Source organism: Haliotis cracherodii, unplaced genomic scaffold, assembly GCF_022045235.1.
Source record: "Haliotis cracherodii isolate W230 unplaced genomic scaffold, xgHalCrac1.p SCAF_5, whole genome shotgun sequence".
Taxonomy (NCBI): Eukaryota; Metazoa; Mollusca; class Gastropoda; order Lepetellida; family Haliotidae; genus Haliotis; species Haliotis cracherodii.
Genome location: NW_027266308.1, coordinates 65,121,458 through 65,139,751, shown reverse-complemented (window position 1 = coordinate 65,139,751; position 18,294 = coordinate 65,121,458). Strand labels below are relative to the sequence as shown.

General features: G+C 41.6%; 1 protein-coding gene across 2 annotated transcripts in view; it reads left to right on the top strand.

The window, feature by feature from the left end:
- Positions 1 to 13,061, top strand: part of LOC139442130 (E3 ubiquitin-protein ligase UBR2-like) — a 67,925-nt gene extending 54,864 nt beyond the window's left edge. For both annotated transcript variants that reach the window (XM_071222932.1, XM_071222931.1), the window contains exons 35-47: positions 1,221 to 1,318; positions 2,814 to 2,925; positions 3,727 to 3,787; positions 4,120 to 4,207; positions 4,552 to 4,704; positions 5,282 to 5,515; positions 6,013 to 6,088; positions 6,567 to 6,706; positions 7,272 to 7,380; positions 7,940 to 8,077; positions 8,971 to 9,141; positions 10,507 to 10,608; positions 11,964 to 13,061. In XM_071222932.1, coding sequence (XP_071079033.1) covers positions 1,221 to 1,318; positions 2,814 to 2,925; positions 3,727 to 3,787; positions 4,120 to 4,207; positions 4,552 to 4,704; positions 5,282 to 5,515; positions 6,013 to 6,088; positions 6,567 to 6,706; positions 7,272 to 7,380; positions 7,940 to 8,077; positions 8,971 to 9,141; positions 10,507 to 10,608; positions 11,964 to 12,105 — 1,624 coding nt within the window. In that variant the 3' untranslated portion in view covers positions 12,106 to 13,061. The remainder of the gene's footprint in view (positions 1 to 1,220; positions 1,319 to 2,813; positions 2,926 to 3,726; positions 3,788 to 4,119; positions 4,208 to 4,551; positions 4,705 to 5,281; positions 5,516 to 6,012; positions 6,089 to 6,566; positions 6,707 to 7,271; positions 7,381 to 7,939; positions 8,078 to 8,970; positions 9,142 to 10,506; positions 10,609 to 11,963) is intronic.
- The last annotated feature ends 5,233 nt before the right edge of the window (positions 13,062 to 18,294 follow it).

The window sequence follows — 18,294 nt, the reverse complement described above, 5'->3', positions numbered from 1 at the left end:
AGTCTAAGTGCCCTCCCTTTCGCTACGCTACCTCCCCACGAAGTTTCAGATGTTATGTTTAAAGCAGTTATGTGTTTTTGTGTGACGTCATGACTTCCGGGTCACGTGCCGACTGTGAGAGTGCGCTGCCTCCTGAGCTGGTTGGGACAACTTTCTTCAGCAGCTGGATCTCACACAGTTCGTCACTCTGTCAAAGACAGCAGTAAATGCAATACGGAGTAATGCAGGATAAGTATACAAATGTAAAAAATATTTAGATTTTACTAATTTTTCAAACTTTCACATATAGCTGAAACTTGTTGAGTGCAGCGCTAAACAACAAACAAACAAATATTTTATTCACAATATCAGTCACTGGATTGTCTGGTCCAGACTCGATTATTTACAGAATGCTGTCATATAGCTGGAATATTGCTGCATTGGGCATTATTACAAAATTTGCATTTCCTTGCAAATCATTACTGACTGTCAAAATAGATACAATAATAAGTGCCTAAATTTTCCACTAGACAGTCAAGCAGTTAGAAATAAATTCCTTCTAACGTGACAGAAAGTTTATGAGCAATGCGATTTCGGACACTTGATGTCACCGTTTGCTTTGAATTACTTGTTGTCATGCAGCCTGGTTCTTCACACCACTTTGGCTGTTTTAAAGACCATTCTAGTGGGGCTGGGAGGGGTAACTCAGGCACTCGGGTCAGGTGGCTCCTGTGTAGGATCCGTCTGTACCCCCAGCACTACCCACACCCGTGGTTAGTCACATGATAGATTGTTTAATGACAATAACAATAAAATTCCATGGTCACATTACAAATCGCTAATCAGGGCAGTTCTTTCTGACAATGCTCGCATTCCTTCCCTCTTAGTAAAGATAAAGCATCAGTGTATGCATGATCAGATCGTTTTTGACGTGTATCTAAATAGTTTTTCCTAGGGTTCCGATAACACATTTCCCTATCAGACATGTTGTACCAAACTCTTGAGGCCTTTAGCGTGTCAGGTACCCGGGTAGTAAAGTTTGATTCATCCCCCTGCCCTACATTCTTGGCACCCACTGCCATGCTATTGCTGTGATGTTGCAGCAATCCACTAGCATTTGGTATTCTAGGACTCACAGAAAGAACATTTTATCAGATTAATGTTATCAGCTTCATTTCGTGTCTGTCAGTCCTTCCAATGTCTGACCTGTTTGAGGTTGACCTGCTGTGTGTTGTGTGTAGGGAGAAAGAGGTGGACCTGAAGTATGATGACTGGCTGGATGGCATCCAGAAGACTGTACAGAACAGCATCCAGGAAACCAAGGATCAGGAGTCCGAAGGTAGGACATATGTCACCTTACTTGTTCATCCCATGTGGTCCCCAGTTCCCCATGTGGTCCCCAATTACTCATGTGGTCCCCAATTACTCATGTAGTTCCCAAATTCCCCATGTGGTACCTATTTCCTCATTTCTCCAATTCCCCATGTGGTCCCCAGTTCCACATGCACCTAGTTCCCCATGTGTTCCCAAATTCCCTATGTGGTCCCCAATTCCACATGTGGTCCTTAGTTCCTCATGTGGTCCCCAATTCCCCATGTGGTCCCTAATTCCTCATGTGGTCCCCAATTCCCCATGTGGTCCCTAATTCCTCATGTGGTGCCCAATTCCCCATGTGGTGCCCAATTCCTCATGTGGTTCCCGATTCCTCAGATGGTCCCAAATTTCCCATGTGGTCCCTAATTCCTCATGTGGTCCGCAATTCCCAATTTGGTCCCTAATTCCTCATGTGGTCCCCAATTCCAGACATGGTTCCCGATTCCTCATATGGTCCCCAATTCCCCGTGTGGTCCCTTATTCCTCATGTGGTCCCCAATTCCCCGTGTGGTCCCTTATTCCTCATGTGGTCCCCAATTCCCCATGTGGTCCCTAATTCCTCATGTGGTGCCCAATTCCCCATGTGGTGCCCAATTCCTCATGTGGTCCCTAATTCCTCATGTGGTCCCCAATTCCCCATGTGGTCCCTAATTCCTCATGTGGTCCCCAATTCCCCATGTGGTCCCTAATTCCTCATGTGGTCCCCAATTCCCCATGTGGTCCCTAATTCCTCATGTGGTGCCCAATTCCCCATGTGGTCCCCAATTCCTCATGTGGTCCCCAATTCCCCATGTGGTCCCTAATTCCTCATGTGGTGCCCAATTCCCCATGTGGTGCCCAATTCCTCATGTGGTTCCCGATTCCTCAGATGGTCCCAAATTTCCCATGTGGTCCCTAATTCCTCATGTGGTCCGCAATTCCCAATGTGGTCCCTAATTCCTCATGTGGTCCCCAATTCCAGACATGGTTCCCGATTCCTCATATGGTACCCAATTCCCCGTGTGGTCCCTTATTCCTCATGTGGTCCCCAATTCCCCATGTGGTCCCCAATTCCTCATGTGGTTCCCAGTTCCTCATGTGGTCCCCTTAATTCCTCATGTAGTTCCCAAATTCCCCATGTGGTACCTATTTCGTCATTTACCCAATTTCCAATGCCCCTAGTCTCCACATTTTCCCAAATTCGCCATGTGGTCCCCAATTCCACATGTAGTCCTAAGTTCTAAACACTGCTAAAAGTGTTCCCAGATTCCCCATGTGGTCCCCAATTCCCTATGACCTCCCCAATCCCCCATGCTTGAATATTGCTGACATCATCTTAAAACAACATGCTCTGCAACTTCTATACTTATCTCTTCAACACATGCAGTGAGCATGTTCTTATATCTGCACATCCAAGTATGTGGGCTAAACAGGCTTGTGTCAGTGTGATGTGAATGTAGGATGATGTTTTTCTGTTGCAGAAGACTTCCCCCTGTTCCAACCATGCCCGATCTCCACCATCACACGCATGATGGCCGAGAGTGTCGCCAAGAACTTCCAGCTGCTCTGGGAGTATGTGTATGATGATGCAAGGTATGTAGGCTCCATGATTAGATATACTACTGTAGAAGTATGTATGATGACACCAGGTATGTAGGCTCCATGATTAGATATACTTCTGTAGATATATGTATGATGACACCAGGTATGTAGGCTCCATGATTAGATATACTTTTGTAGAAGTATGTATGATGATGCCAGATATGTAGGCTCCATGATTAGATATACTTCTGTAGAAGTATGTATGATGACGCCAGGTATGTAGGCTCCATGATTAGATATACTTCTGTAGAAGTATGTATGATGACACCAGGTATGTAGGCTCCATGATTAGATATACTTCTGTAGATATATGTATGATGACACCAGGTATGTAGGCTCCATGATTAGATATACTACTGTAGACGTATGTATGACAATGCCAGGTATGTAGGCTCCATGTTGATATACTACTGTAGACGTATGTATGACAATGCCAGGCATGTAGGCTCCATGATTAGATATACTACTGTAGACGTATGTATGACAATGCCAGGTATGTAGGCTCCATGATTAGATATACTACTGTAGACGTATGTATGACAATGCCAGGTATGTAGGCTCCATGTTGATATACTACTGTAGACGTATGTATGACAATGCCAGGCATGTAGGCTCCATGATTAGATGTACTTCTGTTGAACCCAAGGTTTTCATGATGTTTGGGAGTGTATCTGTAGCATTGTTGTCTGCAGTGTACAACAACTCGCCTTCACTATCTTCTCCCAATTTGGTAGGCCTGGGGAACAGAAAGACAATGTATGATGAACTAAATGAATCTTCTTCATGTTTCAGCGGCCACTTCTCTGAGGGGATGCGTGAGATGCTGAAGAAGTTTGCTCGTGATGTGTACTCAGTAAGTGGATCTTGCAGGAACATGACAAACAGGTCTTCACTGGCAAAACTAGATGTATTGCTCACCTTCCACAGTAACACATAGCATCTCCTGTCTGTAAACTCAAAATCATGACATCATTCTGATCTGAAATCCTTGTTTTATGAATGGCTCTTAGGATTAAAAATGTTTTAATATCTTTGATAAAAGCAGCCTGATAAAGAACTGCAAATAGCATTGATGATGACAGAGAGTGTTGTTTAGTTTGCTGAAAAGTTATAGACAGACAATTTTGGTTCAATTGTCAGTGTCATGTGGTGTGCCGTGTTCCTAAATGTGACCTCTGTTGACAGTTTGGCCTGAATGTGGACCCTGATGACGAGAACCCCAGAGTGTCTGTGATGGCCTGGAGCACATGTGCCTTCACTATACAAGCTATAGGTAGGTGGCAGTCAGTAGTTCCGCAGAGGAAAGCCTCAAGTTGCCTTCACTGTACAAGCTATAAGTAGGTGGCAGTCAGTAGTCAAGCAGAGGAAAACTTGAATTGATACAGGTCTTAAATGTTTCCCACTTTCGTGAAACCAACAGGTACAGAAATTTAGAAACAGGTTCCTGTCATATCTAAGGGACGCAACTTGTATATGTTTGTTGTTGTATTTTTTTATAAATATAGTATTGCATGACAGAGCTTTACGGGTACTTATGTTTTGTTCCACTATGTGTGTATTTGTTTATGGAATATAGTATGGGAACAGCTGAAATATTCTTGACGATTGTATCTTCAGAGCAAGTACTACAGTCTGATGAAAAGAGTCTGTTTGGGTCACTGCCGACTCGGCAGGCTGACTTGCTCGGGTCGCTGGTGCGGTTCGGGGCAGTTGTGAGTCAGGTGATGTCCCCAGACCAGGTGCGGCAACACTGCGTCAGGCTGCTCTCGGGTAGGTAGCTGTAATCTTAGTGAGCGCACCATCAGATTTGTATGTGTGGATTACCCATCACTTAGCTGTAATTGATGAGCGCACCATCCAAATTGTATGTGTGTAGTGACCACTTTAGGTGGAAGTGTAAATTTTGGCATAAATCAAGTTGCTTGGTTGCCAACTTCTAAATGCTACTCAAAGGTCAGTACAATACTCTGCTGATACACAAAGCATCTTGACAAAGGATTTGTTCACAAATTTTGTATGTAGTTTCCAGTTTGCAATTATATTAATAAGATTTGATGGTTCTAAATCCCATTTGAAACTGCTGTGTTTGTTAAACAACATGTTGAATGCAGGTCCCATGTTGAAGCATGTATAAAATCAGTTCTGATAAGAGGTGTTTGGATGTGCCATAGCTCATTTTCTTTTCAATGTAGATTAATATTCTGTGTTGTATGACAGCGAGAACTCTGTTTTATGCATGCAAGTGTCCATTTGTCTGGATACAGGATCACACTTGCAACAAACGCTACTCAAGACGATGTTATGATTCAGATTGTGCTGATCAAGTGATTAATTGCTTTGTGTTCAGCCTTGATACCGAATGAACTGGAGAAGAGGAACAAGGAATCGCCATGTCTACTTGACCTTGACCTCTTCCACTATCTGGTGACCTTGACCATGACCCTGCCGACCCTGTATGCGGAGCAGCTGAAGTCTATCTCCACCCTGCCAACAGGGGGCCTCAACAACAAGCATGCTCTGCAGCTGGTGCTGACAGCTCACATCACTCAGCTGATGCTCGCCTTCGATGAGCCACCACAAGGTATGTAGTGATGGGTTGGAGGAAGACGAAAACTTTACTCAAACAAGTTGATCGAATGATGAGGTCTTATGTTGCAGCATATCAGGATTAAAGTTTAATTTAACAATAATTGCCTATATTATGCAAGGATTTAGCTAGGATTCCAAACTAAGTGTCCTTGGCAGGCAATTTGGGAAAAATCGTTATTTTGTTCAAAGTTGGGTTTTTTTTTAGTTCTTATTTTCCAAAATTAGCCTTCATTTTTAACTTTTCATTCAATGATAAACTAAGCATGAAAGCCTTTTTCTCTATGTAAGTCATTACCAGTGAAATACACGTCACCTATCCAGACATAATATTAGTGATAACTAGATCAGTGCAAATGTGAAATGTCTAATTCCAGTTTGGGAATTTTTGCTGAAGACTTGGGGCTGAATATCAGCCTCTAGGTTGGTCTAGATGAATTCCTGATCATGTTCTTTGTATGTGTGTTAACTCATGTCACCTTGACATTCCAGAGCCAATGGAAGTTGAAGGGGAGACCGAGGGACAGTCGCTGGTCCGAGTGTACAACAAGCTCCGAGAGTGTGCAGGGTAAGCTGTCACTGCTTTTACTCCTCCTAGAAATATTATAGTGTAAAGACCCATTTGCTCCGATTATGTTTCTAGGTTTGTGGTGGTAAACGTCTGAGACCTGCATCACTTCAGGCTTTTCTCCCACCCTTAGCTGACATACTGTGATAAAACAGAAATACTGTTCAAAGTGGCATTAAAACCAACTCTCTCACTCACTTTCAGGCTGAAAGTATTGTAGATTATATCCTAATAAAAAAAATGTCTTGAAACTATTTTTTAAAATGTTTATTAAAACATTAGCTGAACTATTCAAGTGAAAAGATGCAGTTCCCTAATATTGCTAAAGTTATCCTGTCTTGGCATGACAGAATAGCTAGAGTAAAATGAATGAATCGGGTGGTCCTTACCTTCTTTTGAGCAGTATATTTCTCGCACATTGTATGGCCAACTGTATCTGTTGTCAATGATTGTGAAGTGCATGTTTGTCATCTGGCAGCACGAAGACGGACCAGTCTCCATCTCCCCACCAGCTGCTGCAGTACGTCCACCACGCTGCTCTCCCCTTCCTCCGCTGTGCCGCCATCCTCTACCACTACGTCACTGGCGTCATCGCACCAGAGGATCTCCACATTGAGGGTGAGCACAGTCATACTTCAACTCACGACCCGTGAAGATCCGGGCTAGAATAGGTCTTCAGCAACCCATTCTTGGGTTGCTGTAAAAAGCTCGCTGACTTGGTTGATCCATGTCATTGTATTCCAATTGCATGGATTGATGCTCATGATGTCAATCACTGGATTATCTGGTCCTGACTCGATTATTTTCAGACCGCCATCATATAGCTGGAATATTGCTTTGTGTGGTGTTCCAACAACAAACAAACTTCAACTCACATATTTTTTCTTTCTTATTCCTATTTATGTTACAAATTGGACATACCTGATGTTTCAACCCTCAGCACTGTAGGACTGAGAAAAGCTTTGTACTGCTGTCTCTCAGAGCTTTGTTTTCTCTGCTGTCTCCCTTTTAGTCAAATGTTATTTGATTGTTTGATCGTATCTAAATGACTGCAACACAATCACTGTATATGAAATGGTGCACCATACATATTAAAGAATGAAGGCACAACCGGTGAGTCTTTGTAGGGGAAGGGATTCCTTCCTAGCATGAACAGAACTAACCCAGAATCTGTACCTTTCAGGGAAAAAGACCCATGAGTTTGAGATTCTGTGTCGGTACCTGTCTCTGCCTGTCTGCATGTCGGAGCTGTTTGAGAAGCAAGGCGACATCACAAGCACTCTAATCCAGAGGCAAGAATATTTTAATATTGATCTGGCATTATATGTTTGCTCAACTGGTCACTCGGAGACCTACTTGCAGTATGTGTTAAGTGTCTCACCAACAGATCAGGGTGCACAGGATGTACTAGGCTAACAAAAATAATAGTCTTGGTTCTCAGGCACCTGGTGCATCATCATAAAGTCTGTCGCACTTTTCGTTTTTATTTCCACATTATAAAAACAACAAAATAAATTCTAAAGTATAAAAACATTACAATCCAATATAACACAGTTACTTCCCTTTTCATGCTCACTGCTTTACTGTGCATCTTGTATTATGTTCATGGTGGCAATGGGACTTTGCATTCCTGTTTATACATGGAGGCCTATCCCAGATTGATGGTACACACAGTTTATTGGGTTGCATACTAGTTTGAACAAGCCCCCCCTCCCCCCAAAAAACAACAAAAAACGACACAGCCCGCCCACCCGCACATGATTTCAAAAGGCATTGCCTGAGAACCAATTCTTTTATTTTTTCATTCCTTATGAATGTTTGATTGATGTTTGTTGGTCTTGTTTACCTCAGTTGGTGCTGCAGTCGGAAGCTGAAGGAGCGCCTGTCGGCCAGCAGCGTCCAGCTGGTCCACTACCCCCTGCAGGTCAACACGCTGGTGGTGCTCCCCCAGGACTTTAGCGAACTCATCAACCAGGTGTCCACCTTCACGTGAGTACCCTCACCAATTCATGTCACTACCCTGCCACATCCTGTCATGGAGTCCAGTGACCTTGTTTCTTGACCTGTTTGTCTGGTGGCATCTGTAAACACCTCCTTAGAAACCACTGGACCAATGATACTGAAATTTCACCTGCTAGTTCCCACCAGTGCCTGAATTTCTTCACAAAGTTTGAATCTGATTTTCAATATGGCCGACATGGCAGCTATACTGAAAAATCTGTTTATGGAAATTTAGTTTCTTGTTTCATATTTGTTAATAGTTTTGGCAACTTTTGTTAAGTGACCATCTTTGTAACAATAAGGTCGGTCGGGGAGCCTAGTGGTAAAGCGTTCGCTTGTCACGCCGAAGACCCAGGTTCAATTCCCGACATGGGTACAATGTGTCACGGCCATTTCCGGTGTCCCCCGCCGTGATATTGCTGCAATAATGCTAAAAGCAGCGTAAAGCCATACTCACTCACACATTGTAACAATGTGGGATCAGGTGGTCTCTGGATTGTCTGTCCAGATTCAATTATTTAGAGACTGCCATCATATAGCTGGAATATTGCTTTATGAGGTGTTTAACAACAAACAAACAAACAAACTTTGTAACAATCAGATTGTTGAACACTTATCCAGGTGAGCTACAGGGCCATAGCACTATATTTTACATTAATGAGGTGTGTATGTCACTAAAACTGTTGTTTAGTTCAAAATTACAGAAGGCTATTTAAACTCCTTTGTAGCCATAGTAACAATTTTTACATAATGTTCCACCCCACACTATTGTTTGAGTGTTTCTCAGACAATACACCAGCTGGATAATGAGCCAATATAGCTGATGGTGCTGTAATGTCAAACCAGTGAGAGGTTAACGTGTCTCTTTTGTTGGTTCCCAGATGCCCCAAGTCGGACGGAGATGACAGCCGTGCCCCGACAATGTGCCTGGCCTGTGGACGGATGTTGTGCTCACAGAGCTACTGTTGTCAGACTGATCTAGATGGGCTGTCAGTCGGCGCCGCCACAGAACATGCAGCTAGGTGCGGCGCTGGTATCGGCATCTTCCTGCGGTAAGTTTACCCACACCCTGGGGATTCAGGGTTAGCAGTAGTCCTTAGCAACCTGTGCTTGTCTCAAGAGGCAAGTTAATGGATCGGGTGGTCACCTGGTCACTTAGTTTACAGCATGTCAGTGTACCCAACTGCGTGGAACATTGTATACAATATCAGTCACTGGATTGTCTGGTTTAGAGTGTGGCTTTAAAACAATACCCACATGCACAAACATACACACGTCAACCAATTGTGTTAGTGGAGAAGTGTCCATGGCGATATGATTTGGACAGAGAGTAACTGGATGGATGCTGATGAGGCATAATCAAGCATCAAGTCGGTCAGTCTTGTGGTACTTCATTTATAAAGTTGCAAATCAATTTGTAATATGTATGTAGTTTGTTATTACATGAACAATAGTATTCTCAACAGCGTTAGAAATTGGCACTAGACCTGTAGTCCTTGCCAAACTGCCCAATAGTTAAGGTATCATAAGGACTAGTAGAAATTGGCCCTTTTTAAGGGTTTTGCTATATGTTATCATTACAAGGACTAGTGGATCATACCTGTTAGTTTCTACTGCTGCATAAGTATTAGGTTACTACTCCTTGGGCATGTTGAGGTGGTAGGTGGATGGGGTAAGTCTAGGTTTGAAACAGCCACTGTTTGCCACATCCATATTTGATGTATGTGTAGGTATATCTCGGGTAAGACATTTTTGTCGAGAGCGTAACAATTACTCTAGTATCAATTTAATAATAATCTTGAAATTTGTGTAGAATTTGAGTCTTGTGTGTACTGGCTGGTTGGCCAGTCCCCTGGTGTGTTCAGACGGTGATGCTCACACTATCAACCACCTGTCCATGACTCGTGTAAAGCAGGTCCATGTAATGTGTATGAAATATTGCTGACAGTGACATAAAGACTGACTGGCACGATTGTGGTGTATATGAGTGGACCATTGTGTAGAGATGGCACATACTCGGGTGTACAGTGCACAGGTCACAAATCAGGTGAAGTTAAGTGACAGTGACAGTGGTTGCAGAGATTAGTCTGATGGGTACCAATGTTTGACAGCTTGACTCCTGAGAGTTTTTAGGGCTTCAGGCTGCCACATGTGGTGATGCCTAAAGCAAGTGACATTGAATATGCCTCTGTTCAAGCAGCAGTGAATAGGTACCTGGTAGGATGAGACGGTAATGTGACTGTTAACCTTCTAGTGCCTAACAGGTAGCTTGGGTAGTATACTCCCCAGGGAGCTGAGAATGACAATGGAGTGCACACTGATCGGTTAATAATGGTGCTCTGTGAGCATGCTTTAGACTGTGGATTTAGCACAGGATGAATATGCACATCATTATTTTGACTGACGCACTGTTGCAGGGTGCGGGACTGCCAGATACTGCTGCTAGCAGGCAAAACCAAAGGCTGTTTCATAGCACCCCCATATCTGGACAACTATGGCGAGACTGATCAAGGGCTCAGGTAAGTCTAAATAATGCATATATACAAGCTATGTCCACTTAATAATGCATATATACAAGCTATGTAAACTTAATAATGCATATATACAAGTCATGCCCACTTAATAATGGATATATACAAGTCATGCCCACTTAATAATGCATATATACAAGTCACACCCTCTTAATAATGCATATATACAAGTCATGGTCACTTAATAATGCATATATACAAGTCACGCTCTCTTAATTATGCATATATACATGTCATGCTCTCCTTATAATGCATATATACAAGTCATGGCCACTTAATAATGCATATATATACAAGTCATGCCCACTTAATATTGCTTATATGCAAGTCATGCTCACTTAATAATGCATATATACAAGTCATGTACTCTTAATGCATATATACAAGTCATGCCCACTTAATAATGCATATGTACAAGTCATGCCCACTTAATAATGCATATATACAAGTCATGCCCTCTTAATGCATATATACAAGTCATGGTCACTTAATAATGCATATATACAAGTCATACCTACTTAATAATGCATATGTACAAGTCATGCTCTCTTAATAATGCATATATACAAGTCATTCCCACTTAATAATGCATATATATACAAGTCATGCCCACTTAATAATGCATATATGTATACTAGTCATGCCCACTTAATAATGTACACACAAGTCATGATGAAACTACAGACTCTTGATAATCTTTGGGATCTCACCTTTATTTCACAGTGTTTTGGCCTTCAGTGCGTTACGTATCAGATTAATAGATGGTGTCACTGTGACTGGGTGGTTGAGTGTTAGATCATATCGTGGTGGCTTGGATCAGTGTCAAGTCCTCATCACAACATTGTCAGCATTTTTAATGCATAACTGGACTAAATTTTCATAGACACCGATAAAGAGAGGGTCATTATTTAGCCCTACACTGAATGCTACAAATGCAAGAGCGTCTTGTTCATCAACTGGTATGAAGTCTGCTTATAGTGTTGCAATTGAGACACACCACTCGAAGATACTGTAGTCAAAATATAGACTAAGCAGTAAAGTGCACCCTCCTATACCTACCCCCACCTCCTTCCTCCCCGAAAAGGGGCGGTCAGACTTTGTTGCCTGACCAGAAGGTGGTAACAAAATACTAACTGTAATTGGGAAAGTTGGCAGTTGTGTTCATGTGTAAAATCACTGAGAGGTGAGGAATACCTGGAAGATGTTTCAGACATTTCTACACAAGGAGTGATTTGAGTGATGCATGTTGGTGTGGGCAGTGCTGATGGGGAAAATATGTGTGCAAAGTCTACTCACAATCAATATGTACAAGTCGTCATGAGATTTATGCATGTGTGTTGTAGGCGCGGGAACCCTCTACGACTGTGTGAGGAGAAGTACAGGGGCCTACAGAAACTCTGGTTCTCGCACGCCATCCCGGAAACCATTGCACACAACCTGGAGTTTAACAGCAACTTCACTGCCATAGAGTGGCAGAATCTCTGAGGATTACTCAACTTAGTCTCATTCTGTTAAAGTTATTATTGAAAGTTATTGTCACGTTATATCCCGAAGAGTTGATTCCCTTGTTACAGTAACTTACTCAGGAAGGTCCCCGAGAACATATTTGATGTGAGGCCATGGACTGAGGGAGACACTTACAGTTTACATATCACAGTCAGTTGTAGCTATTTCTTTCCCCTGCCTTGATGTACTATATCTCTTGTACAGTCATGTATATCAAACCACGCACACAGTTTTTGCATTTTATAACAGTATTTGCATTGAGTTGTCAAACCAAAGAAGTGGTATTATGTGTGCACGGAGGTCAAGGATTAGCTTCAGTCAGAAGGTAGAAGGCAGACTGGAGTGACCTTCAGTTTTTCGTTTCTTTTATTTGTAACCAATTTGTGTCTCTTTCTGAACAACTACAAAGCCTGGTTCTTTGTGACCCATCATTCAGTAGACTTAGAGAGCAGGGACACAGGTGCCCAGTCATCTTACGAGCCCCGATTGGCTGTGCAGAGTTGCATCCCTTAGTCACGCCAGAAACTTAAGATCATGGGTTTGAATCCTGGTTCACTCCAATTAGTCTCCAGGTTTGTCAGCATCATACTCGTGCTTTTGGGTTCCCCAAAGTGGTAAACGTCTGAGACCTGCATCACTTGGGTCTTTAATCCCACATCAAGCTGACATGCCATGATATAACTGGAATACTCACTCAGTCTCTCACTTATAACCCAGGTCACAACAGCCATTCAATCCAAAGGTTGTGTCATGTAGCGTAGAAGGTGCTGTGCATGGATGTAGCACAGCCTCACATCTACTATCATCAGAATATTATGCATGTTCAGTGTTAAGGAGTGAGAGCGTGCTGGCATTTGACATATTTTGTGCATTGGTCCTTTCTACCTTTTTTAGATATAATATGTATTTTGTTTGATTTATTTTTCACTTATATAACAAGGGTAGGACAGGGTGGGGACGCACACATCTCATTTGGTGAAGGTGGTGTGGGGGTGGGGACCCATGTAGGGGTGGAGGTGTCTCCCTCAGTGTGTTGACCTACAACACTAACATTTCCTGACTATCCCAATAAAGTGGAGTGGACTGTTGTTGTTATTTATATTATAGAGAATTCAAACTGTATATTTCATCTATCTGTAATATATAAGTTGGATTTTAGACTTGTGAATATTTGTAAATAGAAAGCAATAAGTATCATGGTTCTACTCTTGTTTAACTGTACCTACCAGATAAGTGCTGATGTGACTGTCAATACTTATGCATGAATTCCTTGGCATGTTTTTTCACAAATCTGTACAGTGTTGTACATGAAGACTAGAGTGCTGCATTGAAGTCCATTGTCCATAATCAGATTTGTGTTCCCTGGCCAGGAGCTGTATTCCGCGAATAGCATCTGTATTCCCCAACTAGGAGACGTATTCACTGAGAGCTATATTCTGTGAATGGCATCTGTATTCCCCAACTAGGAGACGTATTCCCTAAGAGCTATGCTGTGAATGGCATCTGTATTCCCCAACTAGGAGACGTATTCACTGAGAGCTATATTCTGTGAATGGCATCTGTATTCCCCAACTAGGAGACGTATTCACTGAGAGCTATATTCTGTGAATGGCATCTGTATTCCCCAACTAGGAGACGTATTCCCTAAGAGCTGTTTTCCGCGAATGGCATCTGTATTCCCCAACTAGGAGACGTATTCACTGAGAGCTATATTCTGTGAATGGCATCTGTATTCCCCAACAAGGAGACGTATTCCCTAAGAGCTGTTTTCCGCGAATGGCATCTGTATTCCCCAACTAGGAGACATATTCCCTAAGAGCTATATTCTGTGAATGGCATCTGTATTCCCCAACTAGGAGACGTATTCACTGAGAGCTGTATTCCGCAAATAGCATCTGTATTCCATAACTAGGAGACTTATTCCCTAAGAGATATATTCCGTGAATAGCATCTGTATTCCCCAACTAGGAGACATATTCCCTAAGAGCTGTATTCCACAAATGGCATCTGTATTCCCCAACTAGGAGATGTATTCCCTTAGAGCTGTATTCCGTGAATGGCATCTGTATTCCCCAACTAGGAGACATATTCCCTAAGAGATATTCCGCGAATAGCATCTGTATTCCCCAACTAGGAGACGTATTCCCTAGGAGCTGTATTTCCTTTCTAAGAGCTGGGCATCCAAGAGCTGTTTTCCCTGTTTAAGAGCTGACATCTTGGACTAAGAGGTGCTATCAGAATCTAAGAATTGTATTCACGAATTAAAAGCTGATTAAGTTTTGTCTCTGAGCTGCCAAAATCTGTTAGTTGTGTTGTTTTGGGTTTTTCTCCCACATAAGCTGACATAACTGACATTTGAATGCTCTATTTGACTCACAGCTTAATATGTATGTAGTGTTCTGGAGAAGATGCAGGAGGCATGTGACCAAGACCAAGGAATGAAACAACAGTAGGCTCTGTCCTCTCAACTCAGTCTTTTCCTGATCTTACTTGTTGTAGTCAGCCAGGCTAGCTTTTTGTCAACCTTGCTGAGAGAAGAGTCATGACTTGGATAAGATTATCAGCTTCCCTCTGTCGCTGGGCTGATCCTTCTGTGTGATGGTGAGGCAGTGAAACATGGCTGCACTGATCAGTGATTGAACAGGCGATGGTTGTAACCTTGACAAAGTTGCTCATACTGCTGTTACAGTTAGAAGAAAACTGTTTTAGACTATCATTTAGTCCCACAAATCTCATTTGAAAAAATATCCACAAAATAGAAGTAAACATCAAATGGAGCTCAGAACAATGCTTAATTGCAGACTTGCCAGATCAGTTTAGACTTGAGGGTAGACTCCTTTTTTGATATATTCTCTAGGGTCTTGGAGACAGATGCTACGTATGTAAGATGACTGAGGAACACAAATCTGGCCTTGGTGCCCTGCAGCATCAGAGCAGCACAGTACTGATACACAACTTGCAGTGTTGTAATTGTTTTTTCTACATATTACCAAACATAACTGTATGAAATATGTTCAATATTGTCAAAGTGAATGGATTTTGATAATTTCTTTTTGATACTGAAGAGAAGGGAATTGCAAATTGTGTTCAGCAAAATCTTGGGTTGTTACATCATGTTTACAGCATGGCGTTACATCATGCTTACAGTGTAATGTTACATCGTGCTTACAGTGTAATGTTACATCGTAATTACAGTGTAATGTTACATCGTGCTTACAGTGTAATGCTACATCGTGCTTACAGTGTAATGTTACATTGTGCTTACAGTGTAATGTTACATCGTGCTTACAGTGTAATGTTACATCGTGTTTACAGTGTAATGTTACATCCCGCTTACAGTGTAATGTTACATTGTGTTTACAGTGTAATGTTACATTGTGTTTACAGTGTAATGTTACATCATGTTTACAGTGTAATGTTACATCATGTTTACATTGTAATGTTACATCCCGTTTACAGTGTAATGTTACATCATGTTTACAGTGTAATGTTACATCGTGCTTACAGTGTAATGTTACATCATGTTTACAGTGTAATGTTACATTGTGGTTACAGTGTAATGTTACATCATGCTTACAGTGTAACAATGTTGCACTTTTTACATGATGTCACACATAATATCTGTCTCACAAATACAACAGTAGCACAGCAGACATATGATACATCACTTATACTATGGCTGCCCTAAAGTAGGTTTACCTTCTATTCTAAAGCTGAAGTACCATATTTCCTCTAATAAATGCCCCCAGCGCTTACTCTTTGAACAAGATTCCAAACCCAGCAGGTGAAGTAGGCCTGTTATCAAGTGAAGACCTGACACTTAATATTTCAAGTATGGTGTTGCTTAAGCTCAGTCACTAATAGATTGATGTATGGACGTTCTTAAACAGGCCTCTTTGTTCCTAAGCCTTTATTTTTGTCCAGAGAGAAGTGGTTCTAACATACCCAGCGTTTATTAGATACCCAGCGCTATTTTTGTACACTCCTTTGTACCCAGCGTTTGTTGGGGTTCAGTACCTATCAGAGATACGTGTTTATTCGAGGAAATATGGTATATAGATTATATGCGATGCAAATGAAGCAGAAAATGAAATAAGTCTTGGTCACAAAGATATACACAGACATGATGTTGACTATCAAACCTATTTACACCAACACATGATTTACCAGTATTGCTTGAGTGCCCAGCATCAGTGTAGGATGGTTAAATGTAGGTGATAGCTGTGTGGAGTCATTAAGCCATGGCTTGCACCCTCTCACAGCCAGCTGTTTGGATCACTGGTTGTGAAACAAGATTCAGTGTGTATGTTTTGGTTTGCCGGAGTGTTGATTGCATGCTGTCAATATTACATCTATTTGTTCTCACATGTGGGACATCTGGACATGTCGGGCTTTGATTTATTCGTCTAAAGTCAAAATATGTTGGGTTTTTGTGTGAAAATGTTACTGCGTTTTATGCATTTAATTTTCTTGACTATCTCTTTTTGTATAAAAGTAATAGCTTCAGTCTTTTTATCAAGTTGTAAATCACATGCCAAATATGTACGCATGACGCTTTCACACACGTATAAGGATTTGTTGGGAATTCCTGAGTACATTTTGTAAAAGCATATTTTATCCATATCTTTTGGTTTCCTGGGCATATTTTGTACAAGTAGTGCTAAAACATTGTGCCAATGTTACACTTGTTTGAATGAATTATAGACTCCAGTCTAAGTAATCAATTTCATGTTAAGAGATCATATTTCCACGTTTGTTGCCTATGTCATTTTATGCTTATAAAAAATCTCCCGGGCACGTGTAAATGGCAACTTGTACCAGGAGACTTGTCCTGGGGTCATTTATTAGGTGTGAGTGTGGACATGCTCAGGAGAGGTTAATCTAGATAATCCAGGCATGGGGAGTGAGGGATGTGTTAACAGAATGGACTGTCATTTTACAGTTAAACTATTGGGAACTTAAAAAGTATGTATTGGCTGTGGGGAGGGTCTTGACAAAAAAGTGTTGTAGGAGGGTTGTGTTGGTGCACTCAGGGGGAGCATGGGTGGCCCAGTTGTCTAAGGGACTGCAATTTGCTGCTCAGTTGCATCCCTTGGTCACACCAGAAACCTAAAATTGTGGGTTCAAATCCCAGTTCACCCTGATTATGTTTCTAGGTTTGTCAGCACCATACTCGTGCTCATGGGTTTCACCAAAGGGGTCAGCATCAGAGACCTGCGTCACTTCAGACTTTCCTCCATAGCAAGCTGACACGCCGTGATATAACTGGAATAATGTTCTAAATGGCATTAAACCCAACCCACTCACTCACAAGTGCGCTCAGGGATATAAGATTCTGCATCCACCCAAATAGTAAATAACCGTCTCTTTTGGGGTCTGTATTGCAATGGTAATACTGTTTATGTTTTGTTACTTAATCATGAACACAAGATGTTTTCCGTTTCATTCTTTTCATTGAGGAAGGAGTGTGCTTAATGTTTCTAGAAAAAGTCCAGTCTGACTTGCACAGAAGCAACCATGATAATCCTGGGTTGACCCATTATTACCACGATGTCGGGGTAATCGTTGGATTCACGTGCTCTTACAGTATCAACAAGTTGGTAGGAAGACAGCAGGCTGAGGTAGCCCCGCCAGTGCAGCCTGAAACAGTTGAAGTCACCATATTAGTGATTTCAACAAGCGTGACCAGCCATGAGATAAGGGACCTTATGTGTGAAAAACCATTTGTGGACTTTTCATATTATTTAAAACCTACAATATCTCCAGAACACAAAAATACAATTCACAAGCTCCAACTGATATTTATTACAGAGATATATGATATCAACATTTGGACTCATTTTCCCACTTATAACTGATTAAGTAACAATTGTAATTTTTAGACATAATGTCGGATGAATTGAAAGTAGATATATGCTGAAAGGTTTTGAACTAATGTTTTTGTTACATTACAAACTAACGAGAGAGAAATTAGGTTTTTTTGCACAGTCCACGCACACTGGATTTTCACTGGAGTAACTTGATGTCAAATGTCTTTATGACATTATAGAATAATTGCAACCTAGCACCTGTAAGGTCCCTTTTCTCCTGGTGGGTCACAAAGGATGATTTTAGACATATTTTTGAATGTATTGTTTAACTGTAGAGAACAATTGTTTGATGGCACGT